Source organism: Passer montanus, unplaced genomic scaffold (assembly GCF_014805655.1).
Source record: "Passer montanus isolate IOZ18808 unplaced genomic scaffold, ASM1480565v1 scaffold45, whole genome shotgun sequence".
In the NCBI taxonomy this organism is placed as follows: domain Eukaryota; kingdom Metazoa; phylum Chordata; class Aves; order Passeriformes; family Passeridae; genus Passer; species Passer montanus.
Window position 1 is genome coordinate 6,891,518 of NW_024369373.1, and position 16,467 is coordinate 6,907,984.

Consider the following 16,467-nt stretch of genomic DNA (forward strand, 5'->3'; position numbering starts at 1 on the left):
CAAGGTAGACGTTTTCACCCTGCCTGGAACAAAGCCTCGTCTCTGCACCAAGAGCCGTGCGTGTGTCAGCGCTGAGCTCTGCCCGCCCTGGCGTGACCGCAGATCCTCCTGTCCCACCCCAGCAGCCCGAGCGAAGCAGCCTCCAGCCCATTTGCATCCGAAAGGCGACTTGAACTGACGGCAGAGGAGACGCAGTCAATGGCTTACTGCTGGTGTCGGTGTGTGCTAATTATACCCTGGGTAATCACCCCGCAGAACATGTGCACAGCTTTCAAACCGCCGCGGCTATTTTTACTAAACCTCGGCTATATTTACCGCGCACTGGGCTGGTGGCACTCGAGCATCCCCTTTCTGGTGTATTTATAGCGAAATGCAGCTGAAGGTAATGGGCCGGGACAGGCGCTCTGAGGGACGCTAATCCCAGCCCGGCCCGTGCTCCTGCTGCTGCTGCTGCTCTCTCCCGCAGGTGAGCACGGGAGCCAAGGGCCGGAGCTTGAACAGCCCCACAGCTCACTGGGATTGCAGGGGTACGGAAAGGGAGATAAAACCCTTTTCAGCAGCACCAAGATCACTGAGATGAGTACACAGTGTAAGGCCTGACTGTACCCACAGGGACTTCCCTCGGGGCTGCCTGATCAGCCAGGATTTGGCAAGTAATATAAACTTTGTTGGAATTTCACATTTATTTCAGAAACAGTTTTAACTACATCTTGCCTGTGATATCCTTTCAGGAATGGAAATTACTTTTTATTATGAACTTCCTCCAATAATAATTTCTGGAAAAATCTTTCAAAATAATCTTGTGATTGTCTAATTGAAACAACCACACTAGCAAAGAGGGAAGCAGCAGTGCTGTGCAGGCTGATACTCTGCCAGCACTGTTAATCCCTTCTCACGCAGGAGGTTCACTGTTGCTGGCTCTAATCTGAGCTCCAAACTCTGTCAGATTGTTCAAAATCACCACTGTTCCAGGAGGAATACCCAATGTCCCTCACTTCCCCTGGCCCAGCCTGGCACAGCTGTTACCACTGCATCACAAATGGAGTTTCTTCCCACTACCTCTGGGTCTGCATTTCAAATAAATGACAAGGTATTTGCATTATTTTTATTTATTTGAACACTATGATTTAAGAGCCTAAATGCAAGTTTTTCCCTTTATTTCTGCAAGTAGCACTGCAATCATAACTTACAAAAATGTTTAAAATACAAAATGTACATGAAATTACAATACAAGGCTCTGTAAACATCTAGAACTTAATCTTTATTGTCCCACATTTTTAAATATAAAACTTCAATTTGAACGATTTCTGAACCTCAAGGAATGACATCCATTATGAGTATCAAAAATAGAGTTTCAAAGCTTTGTATCAGAACAAAATCATTTTTTCATTCTTTGGTTTAAAAAGGGTGGCAGTTCCCCTGATAACAGGTAAGTTTTACTACAGAAATTCAGATTCCTAGTTAATGGTAATTTCAGAACTCATCCCTGTCCCCCTGGATTAAAATGCTACCCCTTTATATTTTTCCCTAAGCATTGATCTTTGACCCTCCTTATAGAAAAGCTACCTCATCATTAAGGCTTTCCTTCAGGATAACGTAAATAATTAAAAATTTTTGGGAAAGTACTCAGGGAGAAGACAGGACTTAAGGACAAGGAAGTGGATGCCAACAAAATATTAACAGTTGCCGGGTTCTGTTGTTTAATTAAATTTGCATAGTCCAATAGAGATCATGTGCTTTTTATACCACTAAAATTATACAAGATTAACAGTCTTTATCTACGTTCTCACACAAGCTAAAATAAAATTAAGACCCTTGTATTGAAGCTTTTACAAGGCAAATACAAAACTGCTTTAGTATCCAAAGCTATATTTTTTTAAATTTCATTTTTAAATAGGAAAGCATTTCTATGTCTACAGGCATCAAGGTATTTAAAGGCATCAGAAAATTTAGTGCATAGCAACTCCGGATTGTTTGGGCTCCTATATTTTAGGTACAGTGTGAATTCCAGCTACTTGGAGAACTTGCAAGGAGAGTCTGTACCAGCAGGATAAAGGAGCATAAATCCCATACAGTAAGAAAAGCTTCTCAGTCAGAATTCTCCTATAAACAATGGTTAATGCAAAAGACCCAATACATGAATGAAAACTGGAACGTGCCTTGCCACCAGCACACACTCTGAGACAATGACAGAGTTTACAGCATTGTGTGGTTTGGTTTGTTTTGAAGGTGTTAAAAACAGAAGTAGATGTATTTCTGAGCATGTGAGTTCTTTCTAGGATCTTTAACATACACGAGTAGAGGACAGAGTAAAGCACCATTGCTGAGGGACAATAACAATATCACACTTTCCAGATTCCAGCCCTGCCAATTATTTCCTGCAAATGTCAAGGTTTGCACCACTGAACAGTACATTCACAAAAGGATGCTCAAGATTCCCAGCAGGTACATAGCGGCCTTGCATTAAGGTGTTTGAAATAATTACAACACATCAAGTTAGTAGCCTCAGGCTGCACTCTTAAAAGGAAGTACATGACAAAAGTACAATTTTACCCACTTAATATGGTCTTTAGAAGTTAATGATTCAGCTATTACAGAGATGGGATTACAGCTATGGTATTGCTCGGGCACTGACTTCACTCCAGGTGTAAGGTTCTGCCTGCAAAAGGCTCAATGGAAAGTCTTCCCCACCCCCGTTTGCCAAAATGCAACATCAGTAGAAGCTGTGCTTGCTCTCCCAGGTGCTATAACTCAGCACTGCTCTCCACTGTCAGAGCATTTCCTTCATTTGAAGTCTACAAAGGGCATGTCCTTCCCATGTGTCAACTGCTAACATGGCCACACATGTCTGAACTGGATCCAATGCAAGTATACTTTGCATTTTTCTAATTCTTTGTGTTAATTCACTCTTAATTTTTGTTAGATTGTCATGGCTCATCCAAATGAGCAACTAAAAGGAACACCTTGGATGTTCTGAGGTTCCATGTGCTGCTGACCTTCCTTTGCCATGACTGGTATACCCTGTGTGCTCCAGGGAGGGAAGCTCTGTAAATGAGTGATTCCTGGGGGAGGGAAATGCCCATGGCCTCCACAGGCAGTGTCAGATCCCCTCCAGTGTCTGACTGGAAAGGCTGGAGATTTTTAAGTCATGATGTAAACAGATTGTTTCAAATTCATCAGATTATGGGAAAAAGGGAGGTGCATCCTCAGAGCACAGCACGGAGTTTACTGCTGCTGTGATGAATCTTGTGTATTTCTTTGGTAGCTCCTGCTTCTCACCTTTGAAATCAAACATGGACACATCACACTGCCCAACCACTAATTCACAGTAAGTTACTTTTTAGCCAACTGACATTTACATACAGCCTGAATTTAAGGAACTGTAACTGCCATCTCCTTAGGAGTTCCAAGTGACATGGTCAGGCATACAGCACATAAAAGATACAGATGTGACCAAATGATTTATTGCATTGAAAACTTGAATGCCACTGAATTGCTGATTTCAAAACCATATTTTGCAGGGATAATGGGAATATTTAGATCCTCAGCAAACATTAATTCTTCTCCTGTATCTAACATGGCTTTGATGTTGCTGTTCTTTAATCTAAAATCCTACTGCTCAAATTTGATTACAAATGTAACTTGCTAAGAAAAAAGCTATTTCAAGAAGGAGCCTGTGCTAATAAAGATCAGGAAGTTTATCCACAAAGTTATAAAAGTTAAATTTTGGAATGTAATTTCTATCCCAACACTTTCATGATGGAATGGTCTTTTTGCAGCCTATCAAGTAACATCTTCAGTTTATAAACAAGTGCAGATCTACATTTGGCTTTGCTTCCTATGAATCTAAGAAAGAAAACACTACAGTATTCATATACACAATGGCTTCCGTGGCATTGGCTTCAGATGACAGGTATGATTTGCCACTGGAAGATCTTATTAAGAAAAAAATTAAACAACAGAAGCTTTAAAGGCTTTCCAAAATGACCAAAAAGTGTTACAAATCATCAGTTACAAACTACACTACCTCTAAGGGCAAGCAGCACACTGAAGATGTGCATTAAATCTTCCACGTTCAGGACTGTGAATATTATAAGAGCAAACTAACACCTCCACACATCTGAAGCACTTAAAATATAAAAGTATTCTATTTAAATGCAAAAAGCAAAGCTTGTTTGTAACTTTAAAACAGTTAAAATATCTGGTGTAGATTCTGTGTGTCCATTTTAAGAAGTCTCTTTACAGCATCTGAGGAACTATAATTAAAATGCTCTGTCTCTACATCAAAAATGTAACCCACTAAAAGGGCTTTGCAAGGATCCACTGTTCCAGTTCATAAAGGCCACAGAGTTGGAAGCACAGTAAGTCTAAAGAGGAAGAGGATGAAGAAATATTCAGAGACACTGTGATGTTTTCATGGATGTTGAGTCGTTAGCTTATCCATTACTGGATTCCATCAGATATTCTCGTCTCCAGCGATCCAGGACACGCACGTGCAGGCTGGCTGGCCACTGCTGCTCCATGTGACACTGAGATCTGTGACATATCTCTTCCTATGATCTCATTCACTATAAAAAAAGAAGAAATATTAAAAATTGACAGTTTTTATGCTTTCCAAAAGGCAGGACTCATCAGCATAACCCTTTTATTTCAAAAATAAATACTTTCAGAGCTAAGCCTTGATGCTGTTACGTAACAGGAGATGAATGAGGAGCCTGGCTTCAGCAACAGTTAAAGCAAGGGGGGAAAAAACAGTCTGCCATAATCCATGCTGGAGACTCCCCAAGCCCCTTGAATAAAATAACCACATGAGCATTCATGACACACAGGTAGCTGAAAGGCACAGCACAGGTCAGGTTTAGTGAGATTTCCCCACAGAACTCCTGCTGTTCAGGAGTGTGACAGGCACAACAAATAACTCCAGCAACTCCTGGCTCTTTCAGGCTACTTACAGAACTTCCTAAGAACTTGGATTCAGGTTAAAAGAATATTCTTTTTAAACACTACATACCTATTAACTGGGCCAGTTTTCTGAATACTTGTATTTCTGAAACCACAGTAACTAAATTATATCAGCCAATTTCTGAAGATTCAGGATAGACTAATATACAGGCCAGTTTGTGTATCCATGTGTGTCAACTTCAACAAAGTTTAATCAACTTGCACTATTTAAAAGTGAGGGACACCTTAATGAATGTGACAAAGTTAACCTAGATTATTAAGAAATTATAATCCTTAAATCCTACTCTAAATCCTATGTAATTAAATGCAGGACAATTGAGGTTGGAAGATGATAAAAATTATCATCTTAAAGGTTAATGTAAAAGCAGTGATAGAAATGTCTATTCTACAAAAACAGACCATGGTAATGTTATCAAAGAAAAACGAATAACATTCTACGTGGACATGAAAAATACCACATTACATAATAATGACATATTTTAGAAAAATATTGCACCATAACCACAATCTAAATTATATTTCATTGTTAGAGGCAATGAGTCCTGTTGATTCCCATTACTGAGTGGGCAGTAGGTTATATCATCTCTTTCTCAGCAAGACTTTGAATAGGCTGAATTATAGAAGCTTTTCCTTAATAATTGCATGACTTTGCTTGGACCTTCCATAAACAGGTATTTAATGGATCCTTTTGTTGACTAAGGACCATTTTTATGTTTAGAACATTTTGTTCTGATAATAAACTGCTTCTATTGAACATCTTAACAGATTTGGAACCCAGGCTTTTGCTACTTTGTTCTCCACTGGGTAATTTACAGAACAGTGTTGATGCACTTCACCACCTTTCTTAATGCTTCCTTAATTTTCCACAGCAGGATTTACTTTCCTACCAACTATTCCTGTCTGGTAGAAGCATAACAAAACCAATCTACAGGTGGTAAATTGTGTTTATAGCACTGAACAGCCTGAGCACTGCCCTTCGTGGCAGTAGGATCCATAAGTGGGTCTGAAAGAAAATGTATTCGTATTGTGAATCTGCTGAAGTCCATGTAACTTAGAGAATTCAGCTCTGAAGGGAGGTTGTGTCTGTATTCTTCAAAGTCACTCAGGAAAGCATTAAAACCACCTCCTGCACAGCCCTGTGTATAATGGAAGAGGTGTTTGTTATCCACCAGTCCATCGGTGCAAGGACAGCTTGTCAAACACATGGTATGGAAGCCAAGGGTTCTAGCAGGTCACACACACCAGGGAAAAGCCAATTCCCTCAAGCATTACAAGATTTGCAATTTCTCTAGCTTCAGAAAAGCCTGTCATTCAATGAAAACTGCACAGTGACACTGGAAATTGTGTGACTGCAGGTAGGGCACTTTCCCAAGTATTTTTATTAGGCCAACACAATACATAAGTAAACAACTGCTAAAAAACCCCACAACTTTTTATTTTTTAAACAAATGGTAGATGATTATTCATAAGAACTGTGCTCCACCAGCTTCTGTCAGGGCATTTAGCTTGCTGTAAGGAGCTCCAACAGCTCTTATCTACTAAACAGTAGCTTTGTGCAAACCCAGTGTCCCAGCTGTTCAGTACTGCTAAAACTTTCATGAGTGCTACAATAAAAACATTATAAATAACATTCTGAAGTTCAGTATTTTGAAATCATTAGTTACTTCCCTTAAGTTTTGATGGCTGATCTGTATCTGTAGTAGCACCATCAGCACAAACTGGTCTGTCCTGCAATGTTTTGTAGTTCCCACAAGCAGAGGTGTTTAACTGAACAGCACGTAGCCATTGGCCCTGCATTCTCCTAGAGCACATTACACTGAGGACAATAGCTGGTCACATGGGGTTTTACTTGCCAAACTTCTGCAGAAGTCATTATGCAGAATATTAAAGCTACTGGTTAGCTTGTGTTGCTTTGTTCTAAATAATCACTGATTTGTTTATAAGAAGCTGTTTTGTAGCTCAGTGGGGTTTTTTTTGCAATACTTTTAGCATGTGGTGAGTACAGATCTATCTGGTTTACATGGATTTCCATTAGAAACATCTGCCATTTCTTAGGCAAATGCAGGACCATGTCTTCATTCTGATGGGGAATTCTAGTAGAGGAACCTTACTTGTCCCAGTGACTTTGTAAGAATTGCTAATTTATAAAACCAACCAGTTTTCAAGTGTGCTTTTTTCAAAATAAATATGTAAGTCAGTGTTCTGCTAGAGCACCTTGCAGGCCTCAAGAAAAGGCCAAAAATGCTTTTCCTGCTGTGTCTGACCAAGGTGTTTTTTCCACAGACCTTGGCCTCCCAATTAACACATCTTCCTATTTTATACTTGCCAGGAATGTCCATTTCATCTGTCTGGAACTCTGTACCCAACAAATGGACTGGGGGAGCCTGCAGACTCCAGAAGACTCTCCAGTGTTTAGATGAGGTACAGATGGGAGTAAAAATAAAGTTTCAAAGAAAGGAGAACTTGCAGAAGGCAGCAGCTCAGATCACTCTCTAATCTTTCATGGCACATATAATATTCATATAATACCAGTATTATCAGAACTTGTCTTTCTGATGGGGAATGGTATAAATTAAAGCAGTTTAAAATGTAAATCATGTAGTCAGTAAGAGATAAAATCCTGCATAAAAATGTACAAGGCTAAAGGCAAGATCATACAACATTTTCCTTTTTGTATTAAAGACTAAAAGAGAAATCCAGAGGTCAGTATTTGAATGCATGATGTGTCACCTTCTTCCAATGAGGGGAAAGCACACAATATGTAGCAGTCTGTGATTAAAACTGAAAACTTAATGTGCATAAATACAGGTTTTCTACAATATTGTCTAGCAAAACTCAAGTTCTTCAGGTGACAAATTGGCAGAGGAACAGATTTCAACAATTCTGAGAAAGGACAAGCTCAGACTCTACTGCTGTTGCTTTACAAACAAAAGAAAATCTCTTTACTTTTAAAAAAACACTTTTCCCACCTCTCCTACTTTGACCATGAGCTGCAGGGGCTACTCGGTCCTAAAAATATATCTACAAAGATTTCACACTCCCTTTTGCTCAGCCTTAAGACTCATTCCATTAGCAGCTAGACACTGAAAAGCAGCATGCATGGCTTTGTTAAGCCTCTTTGTCTTGATACCATTTCCTTTCTTCAGCACAAGTTTGCAGGGGGAGGCTGCAGAGCTTGTCTGGGATTCTGCAATACAGATCTCCAGCACGGTTTTCATGCTCTCTCTGCCAGGTTCATGTGTGTTTTGTAGTTCAGACTTTTGCTGCCTCTTTGGAGACAGCCAATTTCATTAGCCTTTAGATGAACAGTTGTGCAAGCAGGACCTTGACTTTTCAGTCCACTGCCCCCTCCAGCTACGTCCCTGCCTGTTTGGTACCCGTGGGGCCAGGTGTTGACTGCTGATCCCATAGCCTGGACCTCCACTCTCTCCTCGGTCAGGAGGAACCACAGATGTCTTACACACTGAATCATTACAGAGGCCTTGCTAATATTTAGTGATCATTTGGTACCTACTGATACCTAAAATCATTCTGGATGATCAGTATCAACTGAGTGGATGACATCAAAAATGTTACAAAGTGTTTTTTTTCTGTGCTAACAGTCCAGGTCAACAATCCTGAAATGACAGCTGGAGCAGACGAAGAGAGAGGGGTGCACACACTACACTGTGCACACACGTGGCACATTCCTCCATACAACAGGGATAACTGCACTTTGAAAACTTGTCAGATATGGCACAGATCAAAATGTGATACAGCGGGTTTTTAAAATATTTTTTTCTCCTTTTTTTAATATTGGGTTGTGAAATGGAAATTATTTTAACAACTTTTCTCTGTCTATGTAATTGACCTCTCTGGCAGTTTTCCTGGATTTCAGAATTTCAACTGTTACTTTATTTGCAATAGTTTCACCTTTTCCTCCCTTAGTATTTATCTAGAATGTAAGCTGGCTGGCAAATTTATACTAACAGTTAAAAATAGATAGTTTAGAACAGAAGTTAAATTGGTGAGGAGAAAATCTGCTACAGACAGATTAGACTGGCCTGGTCAATACTGGTGATACTGCAATATTGCATTGCAAAGCTTTTCCCTCTCTGTGCTGCATCAAAATGGAGCAAACACTGCACTGAGAAAGCACCAAATGTCAGATAGAGGCTCCAGCCTACAAAATTAAAAATTGCAAAATATGAAGCAGCATCCTAACATCAATATGGGCAGAGCTACAGAGAAGTAGCTCTGACTTTTGGATTTGCTGTAAACTAAGAACACCCAGTTACTCTGTTTTACTGGGTTCTTCCCATGGTTTTCATTCCCCTTGGGCTCTGTTTGCCTGTTTCCAGTCCCTGCTCACTGCACGAGTGGCAGCAGCTGCAGCACCGAGGCCTCCCCGGCCCCTGGGGCCGAGGGCTTTGCCTCTGTCACTGAAGGCCTGCACTGGACAGCTGACAGAGCCACAGCCTGACAGCCAGACTGCTCAGGATGAGCTCCTCTAACTTTGCAATTTGCTATCCACAGTTTTAAGACCTGAAGTTGGGTTGAACAGCTCAGCCATTTGGCAGTGAGTGACACCCAGAGCTATGGGTGCTGATCTCATCAGCTGCTCCAGCACTGACCAACCCCTCTGGAGAAACTCCCACCTACAGGCAGTGATCCATGCTCACTGATTTGAACAGAACAAAGCTCTTGTGCTATGAAGCATGACATCACCATTAGAACCTGGTGCTTCTAATAATAAATTCCTGAATGTTTTGGATAAATTAAACCTCCCACCCCATGAATTTAGAATAACAAGTTCTCTTAAGGTGTTTTTAAGGTGTTTGAAGTTCTAATATCAAAAGTAAAGGCATTATCTTTTTTAATCAAATGCCAAGCAAAAACTAACATGCTTCTGAATTGCTCTGTATCTAATTTCCCCTCTCATTGTGCTGAAAGACAAATATTTTGTACTGCAGCACAGAGTAAAACAGAAGTATATCTAAGTATATATATTTTTATAAGAGTATAAGAAAAGGAAATTCCTGAACCTACAGACCTTTCAGGGAATAATCAAGTAAACTCTTTTTCCTTGCATGTACAGGACAAGCAAGCTATCTTTATTGGCAGTTACCAAGCATTTTAGGTTTTTTAAAGTCAAAAATACTTCCTCAAAACCTCTATGGAGAACTTCAGACAAACCAGTTCAGATTACAGACCACTAGGGCTGCAATAGGCAAGAGCAGAGACGTGTGCAAGATACAACAATGCTTCCCCAGGGTGTTCTACCAGCCTCCAAAATGTGTTTTTCCCAGGGAACTCCTGAGTTAGAGACAGAATCTTTTGTGCCCATTTGGATTTTTCTCTCTGGGATCTTTTAAGGTCTGTGCAAAATCCTGTCAAGTGCAACATTCTGTGACAGCAGATTGCAGAGCTTAACTCCCTGTAGCAATAGCAATGCTTTTTAGATGTGCTGAACTTGCCCCAGGATTCCTTGGTGGTCTGTGCTGTTTCCTTCCCAGGAATTATCTTCCATTACCTTTTCTGTGCCCCCCACTCATTTTATTATATTTGGCATTTTCTCCTCACTCCTTTTTCTGGCTGCAGAGCTCTAGCAGATCCAACAAGAGGGATTCATCTAATTCCTTTGTGGCATTAGGGACAAAATGTGGACATAAAACAGATCTAAGGAGCAGCATTTTCTTATTCTCTGCTGTTCCCTAGACATTCCTAGCATTTATTCACCCTTTCAAGACTACTTTTAACACTACTGAGCAAATTTTCATAGTTCTTATTTTAAATGAGACAGCTTTAAATGAGAATAGTTAACACTGCATTGATGAGTGCAGGTTTGATTCTTTCCCTTACTCTAATTTCCACTTTAACTACCTGGTTTCCCTTAATCACAAGATCTTGCTGTAGAGGTTTTTGGTTTTCACCCTTCCCAAGAGCAGAGCAGCAGCAGTGCCACATTTACCCAGACTCCACATCAGGTTCTACTTTACAGTTAACTGTTGCTTGCTCTTCCAGAGCTGCTGTCTGGCATGTCATCTACTCGAGGACAATTGTCACTGTCCCTTCTCTGAAACCTTTCACTGACACCTTACACTGAGACAGCTACTGCAACATGTCTCTTTTCCAAAGGACTCTGGGAAGGAGAATCTCTAGTTCCTCAACTGTCAACATCAACACACAAAACTTTCTAACATCACTTACCTAATTTTAACTGAATAACTGATTAGTCATCTGTTGGTCCCATTTAACTTCACAACATGGAAGCAGCTTGTAGCCTCTCTCACAGCAGAGTAACTGCACACTTATGAACCTTCATAAATAATCTGCAGACTGCTTGCACCTATGTGACCCTTCTCACCACCTATTATATCTTCATAAGCTTGATTGCTTTCTACAGTTTGTCTTTTCAAGTTTGTCACAGCCTGTGACGCTGAAACTGCTACAAAACAAGATTTAATTTTTTCAAGAAGTTTTTGTACACTCCTTTCAACCAAATAAAGAGCTATTTCCTCATGTAGGTTCTCCTCATGTTTTGGTACTCATCAGTCATCTCACTTACCCCTTCTATAAAGGATGACTCAAGTATTCCATTAGTTATTTCCTGCCTTTGTAGATGCTCTGATCTCCTGCAGCACACTACAGTCACAGTTGCTCTCCTCTCCAACAGTATAATTTAGAAGCTGTGTTCTTCCTAATTTAAGCCTGAAAATTGGCTCTGTAAGAATTCTGTACTGGCAGTGGATACAGTTAACTTGTCTGATTTGACACTGAGCATTCTTCAAGGTACAAAACCATCCTACTTTCTCTGTAATCCTATCCTGTATTAATACCACACTACACTGTGCCAAATGCATAAAATACCCATTATTTTCATTTTTAAAAATGCCATGTTTCTTGATTGCATTTGTCAGATGCTAACACTTGTGTGTAAACGTGTTTCTGTCTGGGTTTCTGTTTGTGTGCCTTTATAAAAGGGCCCTGTCAGCATACATTTCACAGACCTAAATTTGGGGTTTACCACCCTATGTGTTATTTTTCAGTTGGGGACACTGCTATTTGAGGGTTATTTTATTATTAGCCTGAATTTCCATTTTTCAAGAACTCCTGCTCTCCAACAATTATTCTGAACCTACCAGACTCTGAATTGCAAAGGATATAGTGCAGAACACTGAAATAATCTAAGTTATAACTCATATTTTACTAATTGATTTGCTGTTTCAAGACATAGGAATGTCAGCTTGGTGTACAGTCCTTTCCCTGGCTTTGCCATTCCAAACAGGAGTTACTTACCTTACTAATAACATTTTGATAGGTAAGGAAAGCAGAATTAAGTTTCTTGAAAGTTGGGCAAAAGACCAGTGTGGTTTATTTCAGTTTCATAAGCAAACTTAGGATCAGTCTACACAGTAATTGTGTAAAAGTTTTACAAAGAGCTTGGTTGTTTCACTGTTACCAAATTTACTGTACATTTACAGTTATTAACCTTTACAAATCTATGGAGAAAGTAGAACATGTTATAAGTCTTTATAATGTAAATGTATTGAGAGAAAAAGGACAGTATAGCTCTCTGGCATTTTAGGCATATTTGTAATGAAGTGAAAACCACTGAAGTCTAAACACAAACAAGACCAATAGACCATGCAACAATTTCTAATATCATTAGTATTTAGCAGAGTCATAGGGCCTAATTATCTTGCTTATATATGAAATAAAGAAGCTGAAATAATAAATCCAGATATTCTTACCCAATTATAGTGCACATTCAACTCTAAATCTAGTTATGAACCTGTATTCCTAATACTCTGACTGGAGGTGCGTGCCACTGTATTCCATCTATTTACATTGACATTGCTTCATCTTTTTGAAAAAGAAACATTCCAAATTTCTCAGTTAATTGATCTGGCCACTCTTCTACCTTGCCCATATTTGGCTTAAGCTTTTCATATCCTCTTCTGCTATTTTACTAGATCCTACAGCACTCAGGAAGTTCTGTGGCAGCTCTGTATACTTTGAGTGGAGGTTTTTACTGAATGAGTGTACACCTGGTTCACAAATGCTAAATTTCCAACTATTTCAGAATACACAGGTGTCCAGTTATAGCAATACTTCAGCATTACACAGTGCTTTTCACTTGCAGCTCTTGAAACTCTTACAACACTTTCCCCTTTCCTCTGTGCTCCAATTTCAAACATTGAAGCATTGCAGTAAGCAGACTCACCCTCTAGATTTTCCACAAAGGAGTTGGACATGAGTGCTGAATGTTGAGTCCATTTCTCTGTTGAACCTGATGGCTGGTATTCCAGGTCAGAGATAAAACTGTCTGTGTCAGAGAAGAAGACAGACATAACTACTGACTGGACTAAACCAAGAAGTTACAGTTCACTCAACCAGGAAGTGATTTTCATTTTTCTTTTAATAGCACTAAATTTAAATACCCCGTTTCATTCACAAACACTGCGTATGTGACATAAGTAACTATTTATAAGTTATCAGAGTGCCTATTAAAAACAGTATCACTTATCTGGTATATTTTCTTGTATATTTACTTTCATTTATTTAGCAGCCAGAGCCATAAAGGTAATGTTATTTTTTTGGATGTCCGCATAGTTGCATCATCATGAATATATACTAATTAAATCTGATTTCAGTATTTGCGTTTAGAACATTCCTCCTTCAGCCTTTTCAATTTGCTTTACTTACTGTCGTCAAATTAGAAGTACTTGTGGCACTTGACAGCAACTCCAGGGCAGGCAAAGGAGTCCTAGTGAACAGAACCTGCAGTGCCATTTGCCTCTCCCCCAGGCCCAGGGGGCTGTGGCTGCCCTCGCTGTCCCACCGCGTCCCTGCCCAAGGCTCGGCTCCGCAGTGCGGCCGCCACAGCCCGAGTGGCACAGCACCAAGTCTTGTCTTGGCACAGGTGGCTCCCTCTCACTTGGGCCACGTGAGAAACCCTGCAGGTAGTGCAGAGCTGCATTTCATGGAACTGCTTTTCCTAGAGGAAAAATCAATGTCAAATAGTGTATTCATTATTTTAACCAACAAGTCTGGGTTTATTCATTGTGATCAGCGGCTAGGCAGAGCTTACAAAAGGGTTGGATTTGTATTTTTCCCTGCCTAAGACAGGGTTGCAAATTTTGTCAACTAGGCTTTAACACAATTAAGAAAATTACTCTGGACCCTGGCTAAATTGTGCCTTCTGGATAGAGGCACACACTTGTTTTGCCAGCATGGTATCTAAGCCCTGCTTAGGGATGACTCCTGGGAGAACAAAGGAATCTACTCTTACTTCCTTCTGAAATTCAAGCAGCTCAAATTACCTCTTTGGGTGACTTCTTATGCTTAATTGTTCAAAGTGTAAAGTTACACATGTTTAAATGGGAAGTGGAAAGCATTATCTGGCTTTCAATGAAAATGTCCGCTGCCATTGTGAAGGAAAGGAGTAAATTAAGGACAAATTCTTGTCAAATAATAGGAGATAAGAAAAGATCATTTTCCCCCATCAATTATGGTAGAAATGGCAAGAAAGTGATATTTAAATAAAGACCTAATGAATCCAGGGAGATGGGCAGGAAACTGCCTCGTGAGGAAACAAATTAACTGTACCAACAACCCTCTTTAGAAAGGTGAATCTTTCAAAAGAGCAGACAACAAACACTGCCAAAAAGCCTCCAGAGACAGCAGTGCAGTTCATTAGCTTATAAAGCAACAGCCTCTGCACCATTAAGACAGCACAGCTTATACAGTAAGGATTATATGTCACTCTGGCAGGGAAATATGTTTCTGAACAATTTTTCTAATTAGTTTCATACTTAGCAAGATCCTGAGGTTCTTGCGTGCACTACCAAAGCTGCTGACAGTGGTGAGTGTTTGCTTTTATCAATCCCTGACAAATTGTGCCATGCACAGCACACACAACATCTCCAGCCAGCACCTTCTGGAACAGAGCATGCACTGCCCTCAGGCACACACTGCTTCTTGCTTGGGAAACGTGGGACATAAAACAACAGCCTTTTCAACTGTGTGGTACAGCACAAAGATTTTGTTCTACACACACACATTAGGCAGAACTTGAGGTACCAGAAAAATAGACATTAAAAATACCTTTATACTTTGTAATACCCTAAACTTTTGAGAAAGCTTTCTGTACCCAAAGAATATAAAGCCAACATGAAAACTAGGAAGTTGAACCAAAAATCAAGAAAAATGACACCTGGTGGTCTCTTTAACAGATAAAAAATTCATACTTTTTTGAATGACCTCATTGTCCTGACTCAGTCTTTAAGTAAAGAAAGCTTAAGAAAACCTTTAAACCTTCAATTATGAGCGCCCAGTTTGGGTCAAAGCAAGAAGTCAACTTAAAATTACAGTTCTGTTATGGACACAGGCAGACCAAAGAGCTCCTGGAGTCATCCCATTTGGTTTTCAGGATCTCCTCCTACAGGAGTCAATTAACTTCCTGTTTTTGCAGCACTATCTGATTAAAAGTTTAGCCTGTGTATCCTTTACTGCTGCTGAACTGGAGCAGGATGTGCAGGCTGTGGGACATAACCTAGAAGATGTACTGGTTTTAGAAGAGTAAATCTCCCAGAATATTCTAGAATGAATGATTGTCTGCAATGCTGCTTCAGTGAGTAGCAGAGAGTGGATTTTTTAAAATATGCTTTGCAAAAAGAAGCTTGATCCAAAATGTGTGTTTTAGAGGACAGGTGAGTGAACTGCTCTCCTGACAGAGGTAACAAGGATCAGTAAACCTCAAGGAAAACTATGGACAGAGTGCAGCACCCATTTCCTGGGACATACACCTCCTTCTGTCAGCTCCAGACACAACTCTACCAGCTGAATTTATGTGAAGAATCTCTTCAACTATGTCACATTGCTTAGTGCAGTATATTTAGCCTGGTTTTGACTCCACATGACCAGCAAGTGTCAACTTTCCCTAACAAAAACGAAGAAGCTGCCAGGCTCTAATTAACCCTCAGTGGTCTGTGCTGGAGCAGCCAGCTGGTGGTGCTGCTCTGAGACCAAACCTGTCACACGTCAGGCTTTGGTTGCTGTGGCAAACTACCACAGACATGGGGGCTGCCTGGCAGCTCACCATTCCAAGCCTTAGGCTTTATTCAGTAATTTCAGGTTTAATGCCAACTTCACTAAGTAGTACTATTTTATTTTTTTCAATTAACTGTATGGAATGTTGGAGTATAGTTTTCCTGTGCACATTATGTACAGAAAAACAAAATGTACCTGCAGAATCACAGCACCAACTCTGCAATTATCTGCGACAGTAACAAATAAATACCCTGCTCATGGCTTGGCTATGCTGTCACACTCTGCATTTCTGTATCCCGGTGAAACCAACTCACTGCAGTCATGTTTACCTTTTCTCTCACATAAGAAGAGAGCTGACTCTGACAGAGAATTCAGCATTAGTCTTGGCTCTAGAGGACACATGGGCTGTGCAGTGGAAAGTGATGCTGAAGGGTCTGTGTGGATTTTTTCCTAGTCACAAGGAGCACTGAT

General features: G+C 40.1%; 1 protein-coding gene across 3 annotated transcripts in view; it reads right to left on the reverse strand.

Moving 5' to 3' along the window:
- Positions 1 to 1,093: 1,093 nt before the first annotated feature.
- The window catches only part of NFATC3 (nuclear factor of activated T cells 3), a 64,482-nt gene continuing 49,108 nt past the window's right edge, over positions 1,094 to 16,467 (reverse strand). The window contains exons 10-11 of one of the 3 annotated variants that reach the window (XM_039721139.1): positions 13,169 to 13,270; positions 1,094 to 4,568 (exon numbers count right to left, since the gene is read on the reverse strand). In XM_039721139.1, the coding sequence (XP_039577073.1) occupies positions 4,444 to 4,568; positions 13,169 to 13,270 (227 nt within the window). In that variant the 3' untranslated portion in view covers positions 1,094 to 4,443. Of the gene's footprint in view, positions 4,569 to 13,168; positions 13,271 to 13,650; positions 13,943 to 16,467 lie in introns of those variants that run through there. The other 2 variants (XR_005628879.1, XM_039721140.1) reach the window with 2 other exon arrangements.